We start from the raw sequence: 21,866 nt of genomic DNA, 5'->3' as shown, positions 1-21,866 counted from the left end.
ACTCATCATCACACTTCTGTGGCTGAGCAAAACTCTGCTAGATGAACCAAATCTCTCATTAAACAGCATCTCAAGAGCGAGATAATCCCCAAAGCAGAATCTTCCAGCACAGAAAACTCAGCAGGAATGTTCTGTTTTCTAGTCTGCTATTTCACTCTCTGTTAGAAATTATTCTTCCCCAGGGTAACAGATACACAAAGAAATAGTGAGGAGCTAGAACTTCTGGCTGCCAGACATTCTTAGGATCTCCTGGCTATACTACACACACTATGAAATTAAACAGGGACAACAGTAGAAACAGCTAACAAATACAAACTACTGATATGAATAAAGATATGTAATCAGATATGAAGAGCAAAAAATCATTATAGTCTTTCACACACATATATATTCCATGAATCAGGGATGTCAAACACGCAGCCTGGGGGCCGAATCAAGCCCCCGGAAAGCTCCTATCAAGCCCCTGAGCAACTGGCTGTCATCTGTTTCTTTCTCCCTCTCTTGCTTCCTTCTGCACCCTAGCTTGCTTTGCCAGGCTTGCTCAATCGCACAGGAGCTACAGAGCAAAGCCTTTATTTTCTCTATTGGCTGAGGCTCCTCCCTTAAGAGGAAGAGGAGAGATAAAGCTTGCTTTGCCAGGCTCTCTCAGTCACCCAGCAGAGCTACTGTGCCAAGCTTCTCTTCCTTCTATTGGCTGAGGCTCCTGGTTTCCTGGGGAAGGAAGGAAAGAGCCAGAGCTTCCTTTGCCCACTTCCGTGGATCCCATGGAAGAAATACACAGAAAGCACCTTTAAGACCAACAAGTGCTAATGTTTTAAGCATATTTTAAGTTCTTTAAAAAAATATATTTGTGTTTGTCTGTATGCTTTATAAGAACATAAGAGAAGCCATGTTAGATCAGGCCAATGGCCCATCCAGTCCAACACTCTGTGTCACACAGTGGCAAAAAATTTATATATATATACACACACACACAAACTGGCTAATAGCCACTGATGGACCTCTGCTCCATATTTTTATCTAAACCCCTCTTGAAGGTGGCTATGCTTGTGGCCGCCACCACCTCCTGTGGCAGTGAATTCCACATGTTAATCACCCTTTGGGTGAAGAAGTACTTCCTTTTATCCGTTTTAACCTGTCTGCTCAGCAATTTCATCGAATGCCCACGAGTTCTTGTATTGTGAGAAAGGGAGAAAAGTACTTCTTTCTCTATATTCTCCATCCCATGCATTATCTTGTAAACCTCTATCATGTCACCCCGCAGTCAACGTTTCTCCAAGCTAAAGAGTCCCAAGCGTTTCAACCTTTCTTCATAGGGAAAGTGCACACAATACTCCAAATGAGACCGCAGCATCGATTTATACAGGGGCATTATGATACTGGCTGATTTGTTTTCAATTCCCTTCCTAATAATTCCCAGCATGGCGTTGGCCTTTTTTACTGCAAACGCACACTGTCTTGACATTTTCAGTGAGTTATTTACCACGACCCCAAGATCTCTCTCTTGGTCAGTCTCTGCCAGTTCACACCCCATCAACTTGTATTTGTAGCTGGGATTCTTGACCCCAATGTGCATTACTTTGCATTTGGCCACATTGAACTGCATCTGCCACGTTGATGCCCATTCACCCAGCCTCAACAGATCCCTTTGGAGTTCCTCACAATCCTCTCTGGTTCTCACCACCCTGAACAATTTAGTGTCACCCGCAAACTTGGCCACTTCACTGCTCACTCCCAACTCTAAATCATTTATGAACAAGTTAAAGAGCATGGGACCCAATACCAAGCCCTGCGGCACCCCACTGCTTACCGTCCTCCACTGCGAAGACTGCCCATTTATACTCACTCTCTGCTTCCTATTACTCAGCCAGTTTTTTGATCCACAAGAGGACCTGTCCTTTTACTCCATGACTCTCAAGCTTTCTATGGAGCCTTTGATGAGGAACTTTATCAAAAGCTTTCTGGAAGTCAAGGTAAACAATATCTATTGGGTCTCCTTTGTCCACATGTTTGTTCACGCCCTCAAAGAAATGTAACAGGTTAGTGAGGCAAGATCTTCCCTTACAGAACCTATGCTGAGTCTTCCTCAATAACCTGTGTCCATCAATGTGCCTACTCATTCTGTCGATAATGCTTTCTACCAACTTTCCCGGTACTGAAGTCAGACTTGACTGGCCTGTAATTTCCCGGATCTCCTCTGGAACCCTTTTTAAAGATGGGGGTGACATTTGCTACCTTCCAGTCCTCGGGAACGGAGGCAGATTTCAATGAAAGATTACAGATTTTTGTTAGAGGATCCACAAGTTCAACTTTGAGTTCTTTCAGAACTCTTGGATGTATGCCATCCGGACCCAGTGACTTATTAATTTTTAATTTGTCTATCAGTTGTAGGACCTCCTCTTTTGTCACCTCAATCTGACTCAGGTCTTTCAACACCCCTTCCAAAATTACTGGTTCTGGGGCGGGCAAAAAGTTCTCATCTTCCACAGTGAAGACGGAGGCAAAAAATGCATTCAGCTTCTCAGCCATTTCCATATCCTCAGTAATCCTTTTACCCCATGGTCATCCAAGGACCCCACTGCCTCCCTGGCTGGTTTCCTACTTCTAATATATTTGAAGAAATTTTTATTGTTGGTCTTTATGTTTTTTGCAATATGCTCCTCATAGTCCGTTTTTGCCTGCCTGATCACAATCTTGCATTTGATTTGCCACAGCCTGTGTTCCCTTTTACTAATCTCACTTGGACTGGTTTTCCACCGCTTAAAGGAGTCCTTCTTACCTTTTACAGCTTCCATTACTTTGTTTGTTAACCATGCAGGCCTTTTCTTATGCCTGTTTGTGCCTTTCCTAACTTGTGGTATGTATTTTATCTGAGCTTCTAGGATTGTAGTTTTAAATAGTCTCCAAGCTTCCCCAAGGCTTTCCTTTCAGTTTCCTCCTCACATGTCTCCTCATCTCAGTGAATTTACCCCTTTTAAAGTTAAACGTGGTTGTGGCGGTCTTTTTGGGCAACTCCCTATTTATACAAACGGTGAAATCAATAACATTATGGTCACTGTTCCCAAGCGGCGCAATCACTTTTACATCACTCACCAAGTCTTGGGCATTACTTAGGATCAAATCCAGGATCGCCCCACCCCTGGTAGGTTCTGAGACCATCTGCTCCATAGCACAGTCATTGAGAGCATCAAGAAACTCAATCTCTTTCTCTCGACCAGAACACATTGACCCAATCAATCTGTGGGTAGTTAAAATCACCTATTACGACACAGTTTTTACGTTTAACCGCTATCTTTAAGCCTTCCATCATATTATAATCGTCCTCTCTCTTTTGATCTGGTGGGCGATAACAAACTCCCATAGTTAAATTTCCTTTTGGGCCTTCTATTTCGACCCACAGCATTTCTAAAAGTGAATCTAATTCTCTGATCTCAGTCTTACTGGACTGTATATCCTCTCTGACATACAGAGCCACCCCACCTCCAACCCTTCCCTCCTTATCCTTCCGATATAACATATCCAGGAATCACTGTGTCCCACTGATTCTCCTCATTCCACCAAGTTTCTGAAATTCCCACAATGTCTATGTTTTCTCCCAACACTAAACATTCCAATTCACCAATTTTACTTCGAACACTTCCAGCATTTGCATACACACATCTATAATTTCCCAGGCAAGCTAGGCCCGCCACCTTCCTCCTGCTGCGAGACTCTGGCAGACAGTCCATACTGTTTGTCACCATCACAGTGGACAACTCTGATCCGTTACCCGGTAGAAAAATAGCAGCCAACCCTTCATCTCTTTGAGACGAGTCCTCCCGAACCAGAGACATTTCATCTCCTGTCGGCTTTCCCCCAAAATTTAGTTTAAAAACTGTTCTGCCACCGTTTTGATTTTAAGCGCCAGCAGCCTGGTTCCATCCGGGGACAAGTGGAGACCGTCTCTTTTGTACAGCTCCCGCTTGTTCCAGAAAGCATCCCAGTGCCTAACAAACTTAAACCCTTCCTCCTTACACAATCATCTCATCCACACATTGAGACTTCTAATTTGTGCCTATCTCTCCTGCCCTGCACGTGGAACAGGTAGCACTTCTGAGAAGGCTACCTTGGAGGTCCTGGCCTTAAGTCTCCTGCCTAACAGCCTAAATTTTTCCTCCAGGACCTCACGACTGCATTTCTCCACATCGTTGGTGCCAACATGCACCACGACCACAAGCTCCTCCCTAGCACTGTCTATCAGCCTATCTACTACATGCGTAATGTCCGCTACCTTCGCACCAGGCAGGCAAGTCACCATACGGTCAGTACGCGGTTTCGCCACCCAGCTGTCTACTTGCCTAAGGATCGAATCACCAACTACCAAAAACCCCCCTCCCCCCCCTGCCCAGGGATGGTTCCTTGGCGCGAAAGGATTCCCGCTTACCAACTGAAGAAGAGGTCCCTTCTGAGAGTGCATTCCCCTTATCCTCAGCACGGTGCCCTGTTCCCTCTTGACCCTCACGCTCTCTGGCAGCAACGGGGCTGCTACGTTCAGAGCGGGGCTCATCTAATACGCCCCCGAGAGTTTTCCCCAAGTGCCTAACTGACCGTCTCTGCTTCTCCAGGGCAGTCACCTCGGCCTCAAGGGTACAAACTCGTTCCCTGAGGACCAGGAGCTCCTTGCATTGAGCACACACCCAAGACTTCTGTCCTTTGGGCAGATAGTCGTACATGTGACACTCAGTGCAAAACACTGGAAAGCCCCCAACCCCCTGCTGGCATTCTATCTTCATGATATATATATATCAATCAAACAGCATTTAAAGAGGGCTGTATATTATATATATATATATATATATATATATATATATATATATATATATATATATATATATATATATATATATATATATATATATAAAATATACATCCCTCTTTAAATGCTGTTTGTTTATGTGGCTCCCCTTCTGGAGGGTCAACTTACCTTATTGGGAGAACAAGGTAATCAGGGATCTGGGTTCCTGGTCCTTAGGGAGCCCCTAGGCGAAGAGCCACAGGCCAAGAGCCCTTTAGCTTTAGCTTAAAATGCAAAGAGGGTGGAGCAGAAGCACTCCTAAGCAATCAGCAGCAATCACTCTCAATCTCTTTCACCTTTAGCCCACTCAACCAAACAAAGAGCAAACAAAGAGCAAACAAAAAGCAGTTCCCCAGCTATCACAGCTCCGAATTTTAGGCAGCCCCACAAACCTCAGAATGAAGTCTTTCAAAACTCAGACATTCTCAGCAACTTCTCCAGCTGTCTCAGCTATCAGAGCTGCTCTGCTCTGTTCTGCTCCTCTCAGACCTCTGTGAGATGTGCTCAGCCTTTGGCAAGGCGCAGCTTAAAATGCCAAAGTTTATAAAGTTTATATCTCTGCTACCTGGCATTACGTTTTATGACACATTTGGCCTGGCCCAACAAAGTCTCATTTATGTCAGATCCGGCCCTCATAATAGATGAGTTTGACACCCCTGCCATAAATGATTCCAATAAACAGTGTTTCATACAAGGAGCCTTTCAAAGTCGCACCTTCTTTAGGAGCTCTCAGAGACTTGAATATTCCAAAAGTCCCCAGTGACCTTTATAGCAAATCGAAGTCCTCCATACCGCAATTATTAATCCTGTTAGATGCGTCTTACCACATCAACTACGGTCACTGTGGACAAAATGCCAAGCTAGCCAGCTGGATGTAGAAACAAGGGTAGAGATAAATGGTTAACTAAAATTTAGTAGGTGTGCCTTTTCATAAACAGGATGCTTACATGGCCACCACTGTCAAAGTTAGCTGGAGTTGGCAACTATGCCTCGGGATTCAGCTCGTTTCGAAATGTCTTCTTTATCAAAGCCAATAGGCTATTTAGATCAAATCCTAGTTAAGTTGGAACTAATAACAACACATATGGGTCACAAAACAAAAACTGAATAGCAATGACTTAACTGTGCCTTCAGTCTATTATGACCGCAGCTTACATCAAAGCTCACCAACTCCTCTCTATGGCAACGGGTCCTCAAACACATTTCTCATCACATCGGTTAATAACTGCTAGTCAATCCTAAATTCTTTCATAGTGGCTATCAATTATTAATAAAGGTATAGTACCTAAAAGTGTAGATGTCAAGATTTTTTTAAAATTAAAGAGCCAAAACAATTATTACAGCTATTAATCATAAAGCTGATTCCATTAAGTACAGGAAAAGGAAAGGCCCCCTGTGCGAGCACCAGTCGTTTCCGACTCTGGGTTGACGCTGCTTTTACAACGTTTTCATGGCAGACCTTTTTACGGGGTGGTTTGCCATTGCCTTCCCCGGTCATTACACTTTCCCCCCAGCGAGCTGGGGACTCATTTTACCGACCTCAGAAGGATGGAAGGCTGAGTCAACCTGAGCTGGTTACCTGAATCCAGCTTCTGCTGGAATCGAACTCAGGTCGTGAGCAGAGGGCTCTGACTGTAGTACTGCAGCTTGACCACTCTGCGCCACGGGGCTGGTTTTAAATACAGATGTTCCTATAAAAAGGATGAAAAGTCTAATGACTGATTCAAGCCGTTAGGCTCATAAGCTTGTAGAGCAGGGGTGGCCAACGGTAGCTCTCCAGATTTTTTTTTGCCTACAACTCCCATCAGCCCCAGCCAGCATGATGGGAGTTGTAGGCAAAAACATCTGGAGAGCTACCGTTGGCCACCCCTATTGCAGAATATGAATCCAGTACGCCCCCTGCCATAACATCAGTTTTGTTGTAGGGTTGGGGATGCCATTTCTAGATCACACAAAAAGATAGATCTTCTTTAAGACAAGCCACCAGCTGGAGCCTGAAGATAGCCTGGAATTAAACGAACACACAATGGAGATCAGTTCTTTTTGAGAAACGGTTGCTTTGGAGGTCGGACTCTCTGGCATAATAACAAGCTAAGATCCCTCCTCTCCCCAAACCCCGCTTCACCTCCAAATCTCCAGGAATCTCCCGACCCAGATCTGGCAACCCTAGGAAAACCAGAAGTGTCCACTAACTTGGAAAGGGAGGGCCTCGTCCATGAAGCCATCCGTTTGTTACCCTAGCAACACCGCTTCTGTTTGAACGTCAGGGTTCCGTAAGAGGAGAAGTTCCCACCAGTAATCAGTTTCAGACTGTCTGCAAGAGGCCACCTGGCAACGGCCCACCTGATTGGGCCGAGGGCTGCTCCTGTGCCCACAGTGACCATAGCCAGTGGCAGGACTCATCAGGGTACAGGGAAGTGGGACTGGGGGCATGAAGGGGTGGCCAGGGAGGCCTCAGGGAAAAGGCCGCAAGACTCTGAGTGAGCTTGGGTGGGACGTTCACAGGTTGCTGGACCCAGGTGGTTTCAATCTCAGTAAAGCAGCAGGAAGCGGAGGAGGGCGGAGCTCGTGGGCACTCAATGAAATTGCTGAGCAGTCGAGTTAGAACGGAAAGAAGGAAGCACCTCTTCACCCAAAGGATGATTAACACATGGAACTCACTGCCACAGGAGGTGGCGGCTGCAAGCATAGCCCGCTTCAAGAGGGGATTGGATAAACATACGGAGCAGAGGTCCATCAGTGGCTATTAGCCACAGCGTACTGTTGGAACTGTCTGTCTGGGGCAGTGATGCTCTGTATTCTTGGTGCTTGGGAGGGGCACAGGGGGAGGGCTTGGGTATCTTGGCCCCACTGATGGACCTCCTGTTGGCGACTGGGTTTTTTGGCCACTGTGTGACACAGAGTGTTGGACTGGATGGGTCCCTGGCCAGATCCAACATGGCTTCTCTTATATTCTTATGTCTCGGGCAGTGATTCTCTGTATTCTTGGTGCTTGGGGGGGGGACACACAGTGGGAGAGCTTCTAGTGTGCTGGCCCCACTGGTGGACCTCCTGATGGCACCTGGGTTTTTTGGCCACTTTGTGACACAGAGTGTTGGACTGGATGGGCCATTGGCCAGATCCAACATGACTTCTCTTATGTTCTTATGTCTGGGGCAATGACGCTCTGTATTCTTGGTGCTTTGGGGTGGGGGGGGACACAGTGGGAGAGCTTCTAGTGTACTGGCCCCACTGGTGGACCTCCTGATGGCACCTGTTTTTTTTGGCTACTGTGTGACACAAGGGTGTAGGACTGGATGGGCCATTGGCCTGATCCAACGTGGCTTCTCTTATGTTCTTATGAGCCCCAAGACCAGGTGTGGGGCTGAGGTCATAAAATGGGAAGAAACGGAGATGAGAGGGGCCTGGTTGGGGGAAACAGGGTCCAGGAGCAAAGACAGGGGAAAGGCAAGTCGGCGAAAGCCAAAGAGAGAGAAGGGAGGCCTCGCGGAAGTTTCCAGGCAAGGAGGCAGCTTGAAAGCCCTTGCCATGACTTGCGACTCTGAGGCAAGTGAAGCTGATTGTATCTTCAGGCATTTGGGATGAGGTACTTTTCAGCCGAGAGCTTGCGCAAGGCAGCAGTGACTGACTGGTGTGGCTTTCAAGGGCCTGGTATCCCTGCCCTGGATGGCCAGCCTAGCCTGATCTTGTTCGACCTTAGAAGCTAAGCAGGCCCAGCCCTGACTAACGTGTGAGCTGAAGAACAAGGAATACCCAGGGCTGCTACACAGAGGCCGGCAGTGGCAAAGTGCCCCTGAACATCTCTTGTCTGAAAAATCTCAGCTGCCACAAGTCAGCTGCAACTTCCCAAAAGAAAATCTGTTTTAGAATCTGACACAGCATCTGTGTATAAAGTTATAACCTGGTACTATGTTTTAAAGGTCAAGGTAGTCCCCTGTGCAAGCACCAGTTGTTTCTGGGGTGACGTTGCTTTAACAACGTTTTCCCGGCAGACTTTTTACGGGGTGGTTTGCCATTGCCTTCCTCAGTCATCTACACTTTCCCCCCCAGCAAGCTGGGGACTCATTTGACCGACCTCGGAAGGATGGAAGGCTGAGTCAACCTCGAGCCGGCTATCTGAACCTGGCCTCCGCCAGGATCGAACTCAGGTCATGAACAGAGCTTAGGACTGCAGCTTTACCACTCTGCACCACGGGGCTCTTGGTACTATGAACATATGAAGCTGCCTTATACTGAATCAGACCCTCTTTGGTCCATCAAAGTCAGTATTGTCTACTTAGACTGGCAGCCGCTCTCCAGGGTCTCAAGCAGAGGTTTTCACATCTATTTGCCTGGACCCTTTTTAGTTGGAGATGCCGGGGATTGAACCTGGGACCTTCTGCTTACCAAGCAGATGCTCTTCCACTGAGCCACCGTCCCTCCCCAATGTTTTATTCAGCTTCAAATTTGGGTGCAACGAAAGTTCCTATCAGGAGGGAGGTATCAGAGAGTTCCCTCTAATTACAAGAATTTAAAGTACACCTAAAGCGAACGTCGAACTGGCGGGCCTGCCCAGGATTGCTGCAAGACTGAAAATCGCCAGGCAACACTGAGAACTTGTCAAGTGTTTCAAATGCAACACATTAGATTTGGATTAGCAGGCACAACAGATCTGAATAGGAACTGGAACCATACAACCACTTGAGTTTTTCAAAGGCTAACCTAGACGTTAAAAAGGAAATGGAATGGCAAGGGCCTTAATATCATATAAACCTCATGGCCTCAGTTGGAATCTACATGAACGCATGAAGCTGATTTATAGTTGATCAGACCATTGGTTGATTGAGATCAATATTGTCTACTCCAGGGGTGTCAAACATGTAGTTCAGGGGCTGAATTAGGCCCCCGGAGGGCTCCTATCAGCAACTGGCTGTCACTTGCTTCCTTCTCCCTATATCTTGCTTTCTTCTGTGTAACAGCTTGCTTTACAAGGCTTGCTGAATTGCACAGGAGCTACAGAGCAAAACCTCTATTTTCTCCATTGGCTGAGGCTCCTGCCTTGGGGAGGAAGGGGGGAGGAATAGCTTGCTTTGCCAGGCTCTCTCAATTGCACAGTAGAGCTACTGAGCCAAGCCTCTCTTCCTTCTATTGGCTGAGGCTCCTCCCCCCCAGTCCCCTGGGGAAGGAAGGAAAGAGCCAGAGCTTCCTTTGCCCAGTTCCCTGGATCCCATGGGAGAAATACAAAGAAAGCATCTTAAAGACCAACGAGTGCTAACTTTTTAAGCATGTTTTAAGGTTTTTAATTGTTTGTCTGTTCTTTATAAAATCTGTATCTCTGCTACCTAAATAGGTACACACATGGCCCAACCCGACATGGCCCAGCCCAACGTCGCATTTATGTCAGATCCGGCCCTCATAACAAATGAGTTCGACACCCCTGGTCTACTCAGACCAGCAGCAGCTCTCCAAGGTCTCGGGCAAACGTCTTTCACATTATCTCCTGCCTGGTTCTTTTAACTGGAGATGCCGGGGATTGAACAGTGACAAAATGAACTAGCGAGTGTGAGTTCAATTCATCTCTCCTATCCTTCCCTGCCGGCAGAAATTGCAGAAGCCTTACATTCTGGATATTCATTTGCTGATAAATAGTGACAGAAATCTACACTCTTATCCCCGCACGCCGTGTAATTTGCTTTTGATTAACGCCGAACAACACAGCGCCTTGTTCTCCTTCCGCCTCAAATGAGACAGGACAGGTCAAAGACCCGGCGCATCAAAGCTGTGATTAATCCCACATTAAAACACAGCAGGGATGGCAAATGAGATCCTCTGTAGCAAATACCATTTCAGGAACTTCTGCTTCCAACCACATCCGTCACAAGGAAACCCAATTTACTTAGGAATCTCAGTCTCTTTAATGAGAGATTAACGAACTGCAGGATTTTTACTCAGCCGCAAAAGCCCCGCAGGAGGGGCACCCGTAATAAAAACATAGCAAAGTCAAGGTCAAGCATTACAATATTAAAGCAGATAGGCCCTGAGCCATTCATAGAATCACAGAGTTGGAAGGGACCTCCAGGGTCATCTAGTCCAACCCCCTGCACAATGCAGAAAACGCATAAATACCTCCCCCCCTAAATTCACAGGAAGAGCCCCATGACGCAAAGTGATAAAACTGCAGTACTGCAGATGGAGCCCTCTGCTCACGACCTGAGTTCAATCCCAGCGAAAGCTGGTCCAGGTAGCCGGCTCCAGGTTGACTAAACCTTCCATCCTTCCGAGGTCGGTAAAATGAGTACCCAGCTTGCTGGGGGGGGGGGGAAGTGTAGTTGACTGGGGAAGGCAATGGCAAACCACCCCGTAAAAAGTTTGCCATGAAAATGTTGTGAAAGCAGCGTCACCCCAGAGTCGAAAAAGACTGGTGCTTGCACAGGGGACTACCTTTACTTTAAATTCACAGGATCTTCATTGCTGTCAGATGGCAATCTTGCCTCTGTTTAAAAACCTCCAAGGAAAGAGAGCCCACCACCTCCCAAGGAAGCCTGTTCCACTGAGGAAGTACTTGAAGATGATGATCATATCACCTCTCAGCCACCTCCTCTCCAGGCTAAACATACCCAGCTCCTTCAACCTTCCCTCATAGGACTTGGTCTCCAGACCCCTCACCATCTTCATTGCCCTCCTCTGGACCCGTTCCAGTGTGTCTATATCCGTCTTAAAATGTGGTGCCCAAACCTGAACACAATGCTCCAGGTGAGGTCTTACCAGAGCAGACTAAAGCGATACCATCACTTCACTTGATCCGGACACTAGACTTCTGTTGATACAGTCCAAAATTGCATTTGCAATCATCAAGCTCTCTGTCCTATTTAAATGCATTTGTGTGAATTGTTCTTTCATGCAAAAAATGCAAATGGCGAGGCCGGAGCTCGGGTGTTAGAGCTCTTGAAACCCTGGCTGCCACCTGCCTGTTTAGCTACCTCGAACAAAAAAATTGCAAATTGAAGACTCAGGCTTTCACTATGGGAAGAGGGAAAGCCTAACATCGGAGGGTCCTGCAGAACGTCAGCTAAATTCTATCTTACCTTACCGTTCTTGGCGAGTGGGGCCTGGCGCGGATGTGGAGGGCTGCTGAGGCAGCGGTCTGGAGTGTGGGTGTGGCCGGACGGTGAGCAGAGTCGGATGGAGCCGAGTGGAGTCGGGGGGACCTGTACGGCGAGTGGGGTGCTGGGCCGCTGACGCGGTCAGGTGCCGAGAGTGGAGTGCTGACGGGAGAGATTAGCGGCGGCGGTTGGGGTGCCTCTGACTTGGGCTCGGGCAAGGAGGAGGACTCAAAGCAACCGTCCTGTGTGCTGACGAGCACACAGGCAGAGTGGAGGTCTACGACGAGCCAGACGATCCTACAAATAGAGCTGTGGAGCCTTACTGTGCGGTGGGGAGGCACGAGAGGGGTCTCCACCCCCCCGGGCCTGCCAGGTTACGCGGGGGGGATATATCGGACTTAGGCTCGCTCGTTCACTCTATATATATCGCCCTATATCTCACTCTACATCCTGCTGTATGACCGTTGCACTTAACTCTGCACTCAACTTAGCACTTTACTCCACAATTACACCTGAGAATCTGCACTTTATCCCACTATTACATCGGAGAAATTGCGGACCCTGCTTTTATATAAATTGCAATTTGAGGAGAACTTTACATCTATGTTATAAGAAGCACAACAGCACTTCACTCTGTGATAACAACTACCTCCAACCATTTACGAACTGCCAGTATATAATTGAGCTGTTTACGGGTTTTGTTAATTAACTTATAGAGATTAGTTGGATTGATTGGTTTCAGAATAATATATTTTTTGGCAAATTAATTAAAGGTGGTTTATTGTTAGGGTAGGATTTGTATTTAATAATTAGCCAGTAGAATTAAATTAAGTATTTTAGCCAATTAATTTAAAAAGGGAGATTGTTGGTAGGGTTTTAACTGGATTGATTGACTTGAGAATTGGCAGCTGGCGGGGCGGAGTGGATTGGGGAGTTAACTAAGTGTGGTGTGCGAGTTGTGTAGTTGTAGTGGCTACGACAGAAGCAGCCACCAGCAGGAGATGATTGGCCTAAGGATTCCAGTGCTCCTGGGGAGGGGGAGGTATGACGGTGGGAACAGACACCGATACATGGGAAGGAGACCGAGACCAGATAGTGCTCGACCGCCTTCCAGTCTGCATCCCATCCCGAGGGTGACAGGTAAAGGGGCCAGGTTGAATGACTCGCCTCCATCATTGGTGTTATGCAATGCCAGGTCCATCAACAATAAGACCTCTGTCCTCCGAGAATTTTTACTCGAGCAGGACATGGACCTGGCTTGCGTGACTAAGACCTGGGTTTGGGAGGGAGACACAGTGGCTCTCTCACAAACAGCTCCCCCGAGCTACTCAAGTCTTTCACCAATCGCAGACAAGTGGGCGGGGGGGAGGAGTGGCCCTATTCATACTCCTTTAGGGCTTTCCCGGCCTCAGAGATCGAGGGTATTGAATGTGCTGGTCTGGCGTGGGAGGTTGGAGAGGGGTTGGTGATTTGGCTGGTTTACTGTCCGCCTAACGCACCAGCCAATGCCTTACTGTCCCTGATCGAGGCTGCAACAGGCTGGGCATTGGAGTACCCAAGACTGGTGATCCTGGGTGACTTCAATGTCCATGCTGATGACTCAGCCTCTAGTCAGGCGACGGACCTAGTGTCATCAATAGCGACACTAGGACTCTCTCAGCTTGTTACATCCCCCACCCACCAGGCGGGGCACGTTAGACTTGATCTTTGCGGCCGGGGTTATGGTGGACGATATAACTGCAGAAGCGGTGCCATAGTTGGACCACTTTGCCCTCAGGGCTCGTGTGGATGCTCCACTCCAAACCCGTTTTGGCGACAAGCTTATTATGGCTTGCCCACGGAGTCAGATGGACCCGGAGCGGTTCCAAATGGTTCTACGGGATCCCTGGTCCCCTGACGATTCTCTCGATGATCTGGTTGATACCTGGCACGGCCGGCTCTCCAGAGCCATTGATGAGATCACACCTCGACGCCCTCTGCGACCCCGCACTAAGCTGGCTCTGTGGTACACCCTGCAATTACGCCAGCTGAAACGAGGACTCAGACGGCTAGAGAGGCAATGGCGGCATACTCGGGACGAAGCGACTAGAACATCTTATAGAGAGTTTATGAGGTCCTATGAGATGGCAGTCAAAGCCACAAAGAAAATATACTTTGCGGCTAAGATTGCGTCTGCAAACTCGTGCCCGGCCCAGTTGTTTAGGACAATTCGGAATCTCACGGCACTGCAACAAGGCAGGCCAAATGCTAAGGAATTAGAGATAGGCTGTGAGGCTTTTGTGAAATTTTTTGCAGATAAGGTCATGTCGCTCCGCCACGACTTCCCCAACACATTAGATACAGTATGTGAACTCGAGGCCCCCATGCTGGTCTTCCGGTTTGACCCTGGATTGCTTCGACACACTCAGCTTGGAGGAAATTGACAGAATCCTCTCTACTGCACGTCCAACAACCTGTGATCTGGACCCATGTCCCTCCTGGCTAATTAAAGCTTGCCAGGGGGAGCTAAGATGTCCTATATGGGACATCATAAATAGATCCCTCTTGGAGGGCCTTTTTTCAACACCTCTGAAAGAGGCTGTGGTCTGCCCCCCCTTGAAAAAGGCTACATCAGATCCAACCGAATTGGTGCATTAACGGCCGGTCTCAAATTTGCTACTGGAGTCTTCCCTGACAATGGAAGCCCAGATAGCAGCCACTGCTAAATCTGCCTTTTTTTCATCTTAGGCAGGCGAGGCAGTTGGCTCCCTTCCTGGAGTGTGGCGACCTGGCAACAGTGATCCATGCAACGGTCACCTCGAGGTTAGACTACTGTAATGCCCCCTACATGGGGCTGCCCCTGTGCCGAACCAGGAAACTGCAGCTAGTGCAGAACGCGGCAGCCAGGCTGTTAATGGGACTCCCTAGGTGGGAACATATACAGCCTCGGCTGTGGGAACTGCACTGGCTGCCAATTGTGTACCGAGTTCGTTACAAGGTGCTGGTTATCACCTTTAAAGCCCTATATGGCTGAGGACCTGCCTACTTTAGGGACCGTCTCTCCCCATATGTTCCCCAGAGAGTACTGAGATCTAGCTCACAAAATCTGCTGAAAATCCCTGGGCCAAAGGAGGCCAAACTGAAAGCGACAAGGGAACGGGCCTTCTCGATAACAGCACCCCAATGGTGGAACCAGCTGCCAGAGGAGGAACGGGCCCTACCAGACCTTAATCAGTTCCGACAGGCTTGCAAAACCGTCCTCTGTCAGCTGGCCTTTTAAGGTGGAACCATTGCGTCATCACCATAAAAACTGTGTTTATATGTACATCAAGACTGTAGCACCATATTATGCTATATTGTGGTTTTATATTATTAATTTAAATGTTGTTTTATATGTAATTGTATTTTAATTGTTAATCGCTTTGAATTTTATTGTTGTATCATTGTACGATATACTGTGTCTTGTAAGCCACCCTGAGCCTGCTTCGGCGGGGAGGGCGGGATATAAATTAAAATTTATCATTATTATATTATTATGCACCTGTAGGCTGGGTCACAGAGTGTTCCTGGGGTGGAGGGAAAACCCTTTGTAAGCCTATGATGATGCAAAACATACCGGGCTCTTCTGCAACCTCATTTACATCGCTTGTGTTTCCCTACTGCTTGAGGTAGTTTCCTTTTCCATATGCGCATCTTCCCTCTAGTGGCCAACAGAATTCAATATTACATCACTGGGTCTGCAGCATATTTCTCTGCATTTTAAAACAACAGGGAAATATGCTGAACATACTCTGCTCTGGTAAGACCTCACCTGGAGTCTTGTGTTCAGTTTTGGGCACCACATTTTAAGAAGGATCTAGACAAGCTGGTACGGGTCCAGAGGAGGGCGACGAAGATGGTGAGGGGTCTGGAGACCAAGTCCTATGAGGAACCAAGTCTTTGAAGGGCTGTCATCTAGAGGATGGTATGGGATTGTTTTCTGTGGCCTCAGAAGGTAGGACCAGAACCAATGGGTTGAAATTAAATCAAAAGTTTCCAGCTCAACGTTAGAACGAATAAGTTCCTGACCGTTAGAATGGTTCCTCAGTGGAACAGGCTTCCTCGGGAGGTGGTGGGCTCTCCTTCCTTGGAGGTTTTTCAACAGAGGCTAGATGGCCATGTGACAGCAATGGAGATCCTGTGAATTTGGGGTTGGAATTTGTGGGTTTCCTGCATTGTGCAGGGGGTTGGACTAGATGACCCTGGTGGTCCCTTCCAAATCTATGATTCTATGATTATAGTCTATGATTCTGTTAGAAAGAACTGCCTGACAGTTAGAGCAGTTCCTCAGTGGAACAGGCTTCCTCGGGAGGTGGTGGGCTCTCCTTCCGTGGAGGTTTTTAAACAGAGGCTAGATGGCCATCTGAGAGCAATGAAGATCCTGTGAATTTAGGGGGAGGTATTTGTGAGTTTCCTGCATTGTGCAGGGGGTTGGACTGGATGACCCTGGAGGTCCCTTCCAACTCTAGGATTGTCTACAGTGATGAAACACCGCATCAACCACTATTTATTTATTACTTTCGTTTTCTATCTCGCCCTCTCCGCAAGCGGACTCAGAGAGCGGCTAACAGTCAACTCAAAAACCATTTACAGTTACAATTAAAAGCCATAAAATAACAACTGAATACATTTCATGGTGCTGCTCAATACTTCAGTGTAAGTGTGATCACAGCTTGCTTTCTTCTGACAGTGATCCAATAACGGCCATAATTCCTCATGAGTGATATCGCTCAGCAGTGCAGGATGGCAGTCCTCTCCCATTTAAGTGTTAAAGGCCTGTTGAAATGGTTCAGATTTGCAGGGCCCTTATGGCCTCCGGGAGGGCATTCCACATTTCTAGTGCTGCCACTGAGAAGGCCCTGGCCTGTGCAGAACGCAGCCTGGCCTCCCTTGGTCCGGGGATAAATAGTAGGTTTTGTGTCCCTGAACGTAGTGCTCTCTGGAGAACATATGGAGAAAGGCAGTCCCGTAGATAGCAGGCCCTTGACCATATAGGGCTTTAAAGGTCAGTACTAACATCTTGAAGCAGACTCGGAATAGGTAGCCAGTGCAGCTCTTTCGGCACTGGTTGAATGTGCTCCCATTGAGGGAGCCCCATTAACAGCCGTGCTGCAGCGATCTGCACTAGCTGTAGTTTCAGAGTCAGGGTCAAGGGTAGCCCCGTGTAGAGAGTATTACAGTGGTGTATTCCCGAGGTAACTGTAGCATGGATCACCACTGCTAAGTCGTCATGCTCCAGAAAAGGGGCCAGCTGCCGAATCAGCCGAAGATGAAAAAAGGTGGATTTGGTAGTGGCTGCTACCTGGGCCTCCATAGCCAGAGAGGACTCCAGGAACACTCTTGACCTTAGGGGCCGGTATTAGTGGCACCCCATCAAGAGCTGGCAAAGGGATCTCCCTTTCTGGGCCACCCCGACTCAGATAGAGACCCTCCGTCTTTGTCGGATTCAACTCAGCCAACTCAGCCTGAGCCAAGATGCTACAGCTTGTAGAGCCAGGTCAATTGTCCGGGGTACAGTCGGACGGGCCACCCATCAATAGACAGAGCTGGGTGTCATCTGCATATTGATGGCATCCCAGCCCATACCTCCTGACAATCTGGGCAAGGGGGTGCATATAGATGTTAAATAACATCTATATAACAGGAAGGAAGGAAGATGGGGAAGGAAGGTAAGAAGGAGAAGTGGAAAGAAAATAACTTTAAATGCATTTTCCAAGCCGCTGGCTGGCTTGGCTTGGAGAAGTGATCTAAAGAGAGAAATGCCTTCTCCAAACTGGCCGACAGGATGGTGGGGGGCTTTGAGAGCCACACAATAGGTGTGAAAGAGCCACATGTGGCTCTTGATCCACAATTTGGCCACCCCTGTTCTAAGCTGCTCTGAGACTCTGATTCAGAGAGAAGGGTGGGGTAGAAATCTACAGTCTGCTGCTTCCTCAGCAATACAAGCACACGGGTCTCACGTCAAATAAGTAGCCTCAAGTCCAAAGAATTAAAATACACAGGTATTCAATTTATTTATAAAGAGAACACGGCAAGCCGACTTGCGTTCCATTCTCCCCATATTTCGGACACGTCACACTGTTCTCCACGTTACATGAAGGCAAAACTATATGTTAAAAATGCAGCAATGTCTGGACCTCTTTTCAAACAGTAAACAGTTGTTCCGAACACAGAGCTGTATCTTTTAGTTGCCGAGGAACAAAAACGGGCACAACGGGTCCGACGTTACCTTTGCAAACCCTAGGAATGACCGGAGCCCAACTCTGCCTCTAGGCCACCACTCTGAAGTTTCAATGGGGCTTGAACAAGAGGCAATCTTGGGCCCTCTGCGGGAAGCAAAATGACAAGAAAACTAGACCCAGGAGGGCAGAGTCAAAAGAGGATACCAGTCTAATATTTAAATATCTCTTCCATTCCCTTTTACCTGGGAGACAAGCTCCAACCTTTGAGGAACAAAGGATATCAGAAGTGTCACGACAAGCCAGTGAAGTGAAAACTTTTGCGTTCAAGACAGTCTCTCTCTCTCTCTGTACATCTTGGAACATGCAAAAAAAAAAAGTATTTGGCTAGTAGCTAAGATTAAGCAAATAGCACACAAGCTCAATTCATTTACAGTCTGATAAGAAGCAGCATGACCACATTACTGTAACTGTTCCGTAGCCTCTTTTAAAAGAACTGAAACATATTTTTAAGTTAATTTATGTACCTGACGGTTAATAAGGCAAGTTCAGGAAGTCTAGTTGCACTACATACCACCACGTTTCTGTATAGGAACCCTCACTGGCTTTTTTGCCTGTTTTATTCTTCCTTCACGGAGTTTATACATATACAGTGGTCCTTTTTCTTTAAAAAGCTACAGTGAAATGAGCAGCGCAGAGTAACTGCAGGCAGCGGAGAAGACGGTTTTTGCTTGCTTGCAATTCTTACTGTCGCATAATGCAGATCTGAGAAGTGAAAAACATTTGAGAAGGAAAACAACAGAGCTGGAGGAGTTAATACATTCTGCTCGTTTCCGCCCCCCCACAAGTAGAAATGCTCCCTTCCACGCAAGTGCCTGATCTATGGTGAAATGTACCCAAATAGGCCAGACGAGATCTCGAACTCAACTTCGCAAGGGAGAGAGGCACTGCGTTTTTTTAAAAAAAGAAAAACAAAACGAACTGAGTTAATTAAGGCTTTAAGAACGATGCTGGTCCGCGGTGCTGTGGAGTCCTTCAGGTTGCGCTGTGGACTACTTCAACCTATCGCTTCGCTGCTAGTTCGGTAGGCCTGCTTACGCAGGTGAGCCTCGATCTCCTCCCTGAAGACCAGCATCCCGAGGTGAGAGTGAGACGCCTCGTTCATGGCTTTAGACTGAATGCACATGCGATATTGCTCGGGAGTCAATTCGTCGGCGCAGTGCTTCTCGTGCCAGAGGTGGAAGAGGCCCGGCACCGGAGTCCTGACCACCACCAGGTCGCTGTGCAAGTACTTCCGGTAGAGGTGGACATCCTCTCCGCCCCAGCCTTTGACTTCCAAGTCAAATCCTCCTAGGAGGGAGGAAAAAAAAAATCCTGAGCGAGCAAATAGAAAGCACACCTTCGGAAGCAGGGAAAAAACAGAGCAGGGGTCCCCAATCTTTTTGAGCCTGTGGACGCTTTTGGAATTCTGACAAAGCACGGTAGGTGCAGCCAGGGCCAGCCCTAGGACGCAGGATGCCCCAGGCAGCCTTGCTGCCCCCCCCCCACGCCTTCCCTCCCATTTTAATGCCCGAGAACGGACGGTGAAGCTCTGCGCTCCCAGGCCTCTTTCAAGGCCACCCCCGCTGGAGCCCCGGGAGCACGGCGCTTCACTGCCCACTCCTGGGCATTAAAATCGGGAGGGAGGGGGAGGCAAATAGGGATTTGCCTGGGGGCAGGGGCCGATTTTGAAGCTCCCGCCCTGCCGGCACCCTAGGCAAATGCCTATTTTGCCTAGTGGATGGGTCGGCCCTGGGTGCAGTCACAAAATGGCTGCTGAGGCTTACCAGCAGTTACGCAGCAAAGATCCTTGTGCTGCTGTAGCAGCTGCTGCCAAAGCATTTTTAAAAATATAATGTGCATGGCCAATCAATTCTCCAATGGACAATCAGAAAACTCGCCTGGCAGAAGCCCCACTTGGATCCGATTACTTACTAAAAACCACTTGGCGGGTGCCAGGAAAGGTACCTGTGGGTGCCAGGGTGCCCATGCTCACCATGTTGGGAACCCCTGAACTGGAGCATAAGTCAAGATGAGAAGAGAGGTTGTATCAGTTTATATGAGAGGTCACACTCCCTTCTCAAGCAGAACCTCTCATTTTTTATTTCTTATTTTTAAAAAAGAAGGAAATGGAAAACAGTTAAAATATGGTTTTGTGCTGCAGCATGAAGATGAAGATTCTGTAATCGCACCTGAGATTCATAAAAACGTTTCATGTGCCATCAGTTTAGCTGAAAGCTCGGCGACCAGTTCAGCATGGCATATCATTCCGTTTCTCTCAACTGGAATTATTTCATTAGATTTGTGTTCAACGGTTACTCTCTATTGTGAAACACTTTTTTAAAAAAAAAAGCCAGGGCCATTGAAACTGACCCTTCTCGACGCTGCTTCTTCATAAGCAAAGGTGGAGTTAATTCTAAATTATTTCTTTAAAACATTTCTATTCTGCCTTGTCTTTTCTGACTTAAGATGGCTCGAGATGGAACCACTGGCCTGCTAGGACACAAACAGCCCCCATAACAAGGAGATAGATTAAAATACACATATTTACAACACACAATTAGTGAAAATATTAGAATGAGCGTAGTCAAAACCTGCTTGAACAATTTGTCATCCACCACACCAGGGACGGTCAAACTTGCTTAATATAAGAGTCACAAAGAATAAACATCAGATGTTTGAGAGCCACAAGACATGAACATCAGATGGAGGGAGGGAGGGAGGAAGGGAGGGAAGGAGGGAGGCAAATAGATGGGGGAGGGAGAGGTGGAAATAAAATATCTTTAACTTTAAATGCATTCTCTGGCTGCCTTGGTTTGGAGAAGGGATTTAAAGAGAGAACTGCCTTCTCCAAGCCTGCTGAGTGGGCAGAGGGGGCTTGAAGAGCCACACGATATGTGTGAAAGAGCTGCATGTGGCTCCCGAGCCTCAGTTTGCCCTCCCCCCCCCCCGCACCACACGCTCTCTGGAGCAGAGAAGCAGGAGTTCAGAAGCACCTGAAAGACTAACAGCATGAATAGCAGGGGAGGAGCTCGCGTGAATCACCGCTCACGTCTTGATTTGAAGAAGTGACCGGGGGTTCACAAAAGCTCCTCCCCTGCAGCCACAAATGTAGTTAGTCTTGAAGGTGCTCCTGGACTCTCCCTCTTTTCTACTGCTAAGAAAAAAAAAGAAGGTAAAGGCCAGGTCCCCTGCACAAGCACCGGTCGTTTCCGACTCTGGGGTGCCATTGCATCACGTTGTTTTCACAGCAGGCTTTTTTTACAGGCTGGTTTGCCATCTCCTTCCCCAGTCATCTAAGCTTGGCCCCCAGCAAGCTGGGGACTTATTTGACCGACCTCGGAAGGATGGAAGGCGGAGTCAACCTGGAACTGGCTACCTGAACCCAGCTTCCGCTGGGATCGAATTCAGGTCGTGAGGAGAGAGCTCGGATTGCAGTACTGCAGCTTTACCACTCTGCGCCACGGGGCTGTTTTCTACTGCTACAGGAAGACTAATACGGCTACCCATCTTGAGAGCCAGTTTGGTGTAGTGGTTAAGTGTGCGGACTCTTATCTGGGAGAACCGGGTTTGATTCCCCACTCCTCCACTTGCACCTGCTAGAATGGCCTTGGGTCAGCCATAGCTCTGGCAGAGGTTGTCCTTGAAAGGGCAGCTGCTGTGAGAGCCCTCTCCAGCCCCACCCACCTCACAGGGTGTCTGTTGTGGGGGAGG

General features: G+C 47.9%; 1 protein-coding gene across 1 annotated transcript in view; it reads right to left on the bottom strand.

The window, feature by feature from the left end:
* Positions 1-17,923: 17,923 nt before the first annotated feature.
* The window catches only part of CSGALNACT2 (chondroitin sulfate N-acetylgalactosaminyltransferase 2), a 69,133-nt gene continuing 65,190 nt past the window's right edge, over positions 17,924-21,866 (bottom strand). The window contains exon 8 of the mRNA XM_060241032.1: positions 17,924-19,463. Coding sequence (XP_060097015.1) covers positions 19,171-19,463 — 293 coding nt within the window. The 3' untranslated portion in view covers positions 17,924-19,170. The remainder of the gene's footprint in view (positions 19,464-21,866) is intronic.

The sequence above is a fragment of the Heteronotia binoei genome, chromosome 6, assembly GCF_032191835.1.
Source record: "Heteronotia binoei isolate CCM8104 ecotype False Entrance Well chromosome 6, APGP_CSIRO_Hbin_v1, whole genome shotgun sequence".
Lineage (NCBI taxonomy): Eukaryota > Metazoa > Chordata > Lepidosauria > Squamata > Gekkonidae > Heteronotia > Heteronotia binoei.
Note: the sequence above shows the minus strand (reverse complement) of the source record. Positions and strands in the feature narration are given on the sequence as shown.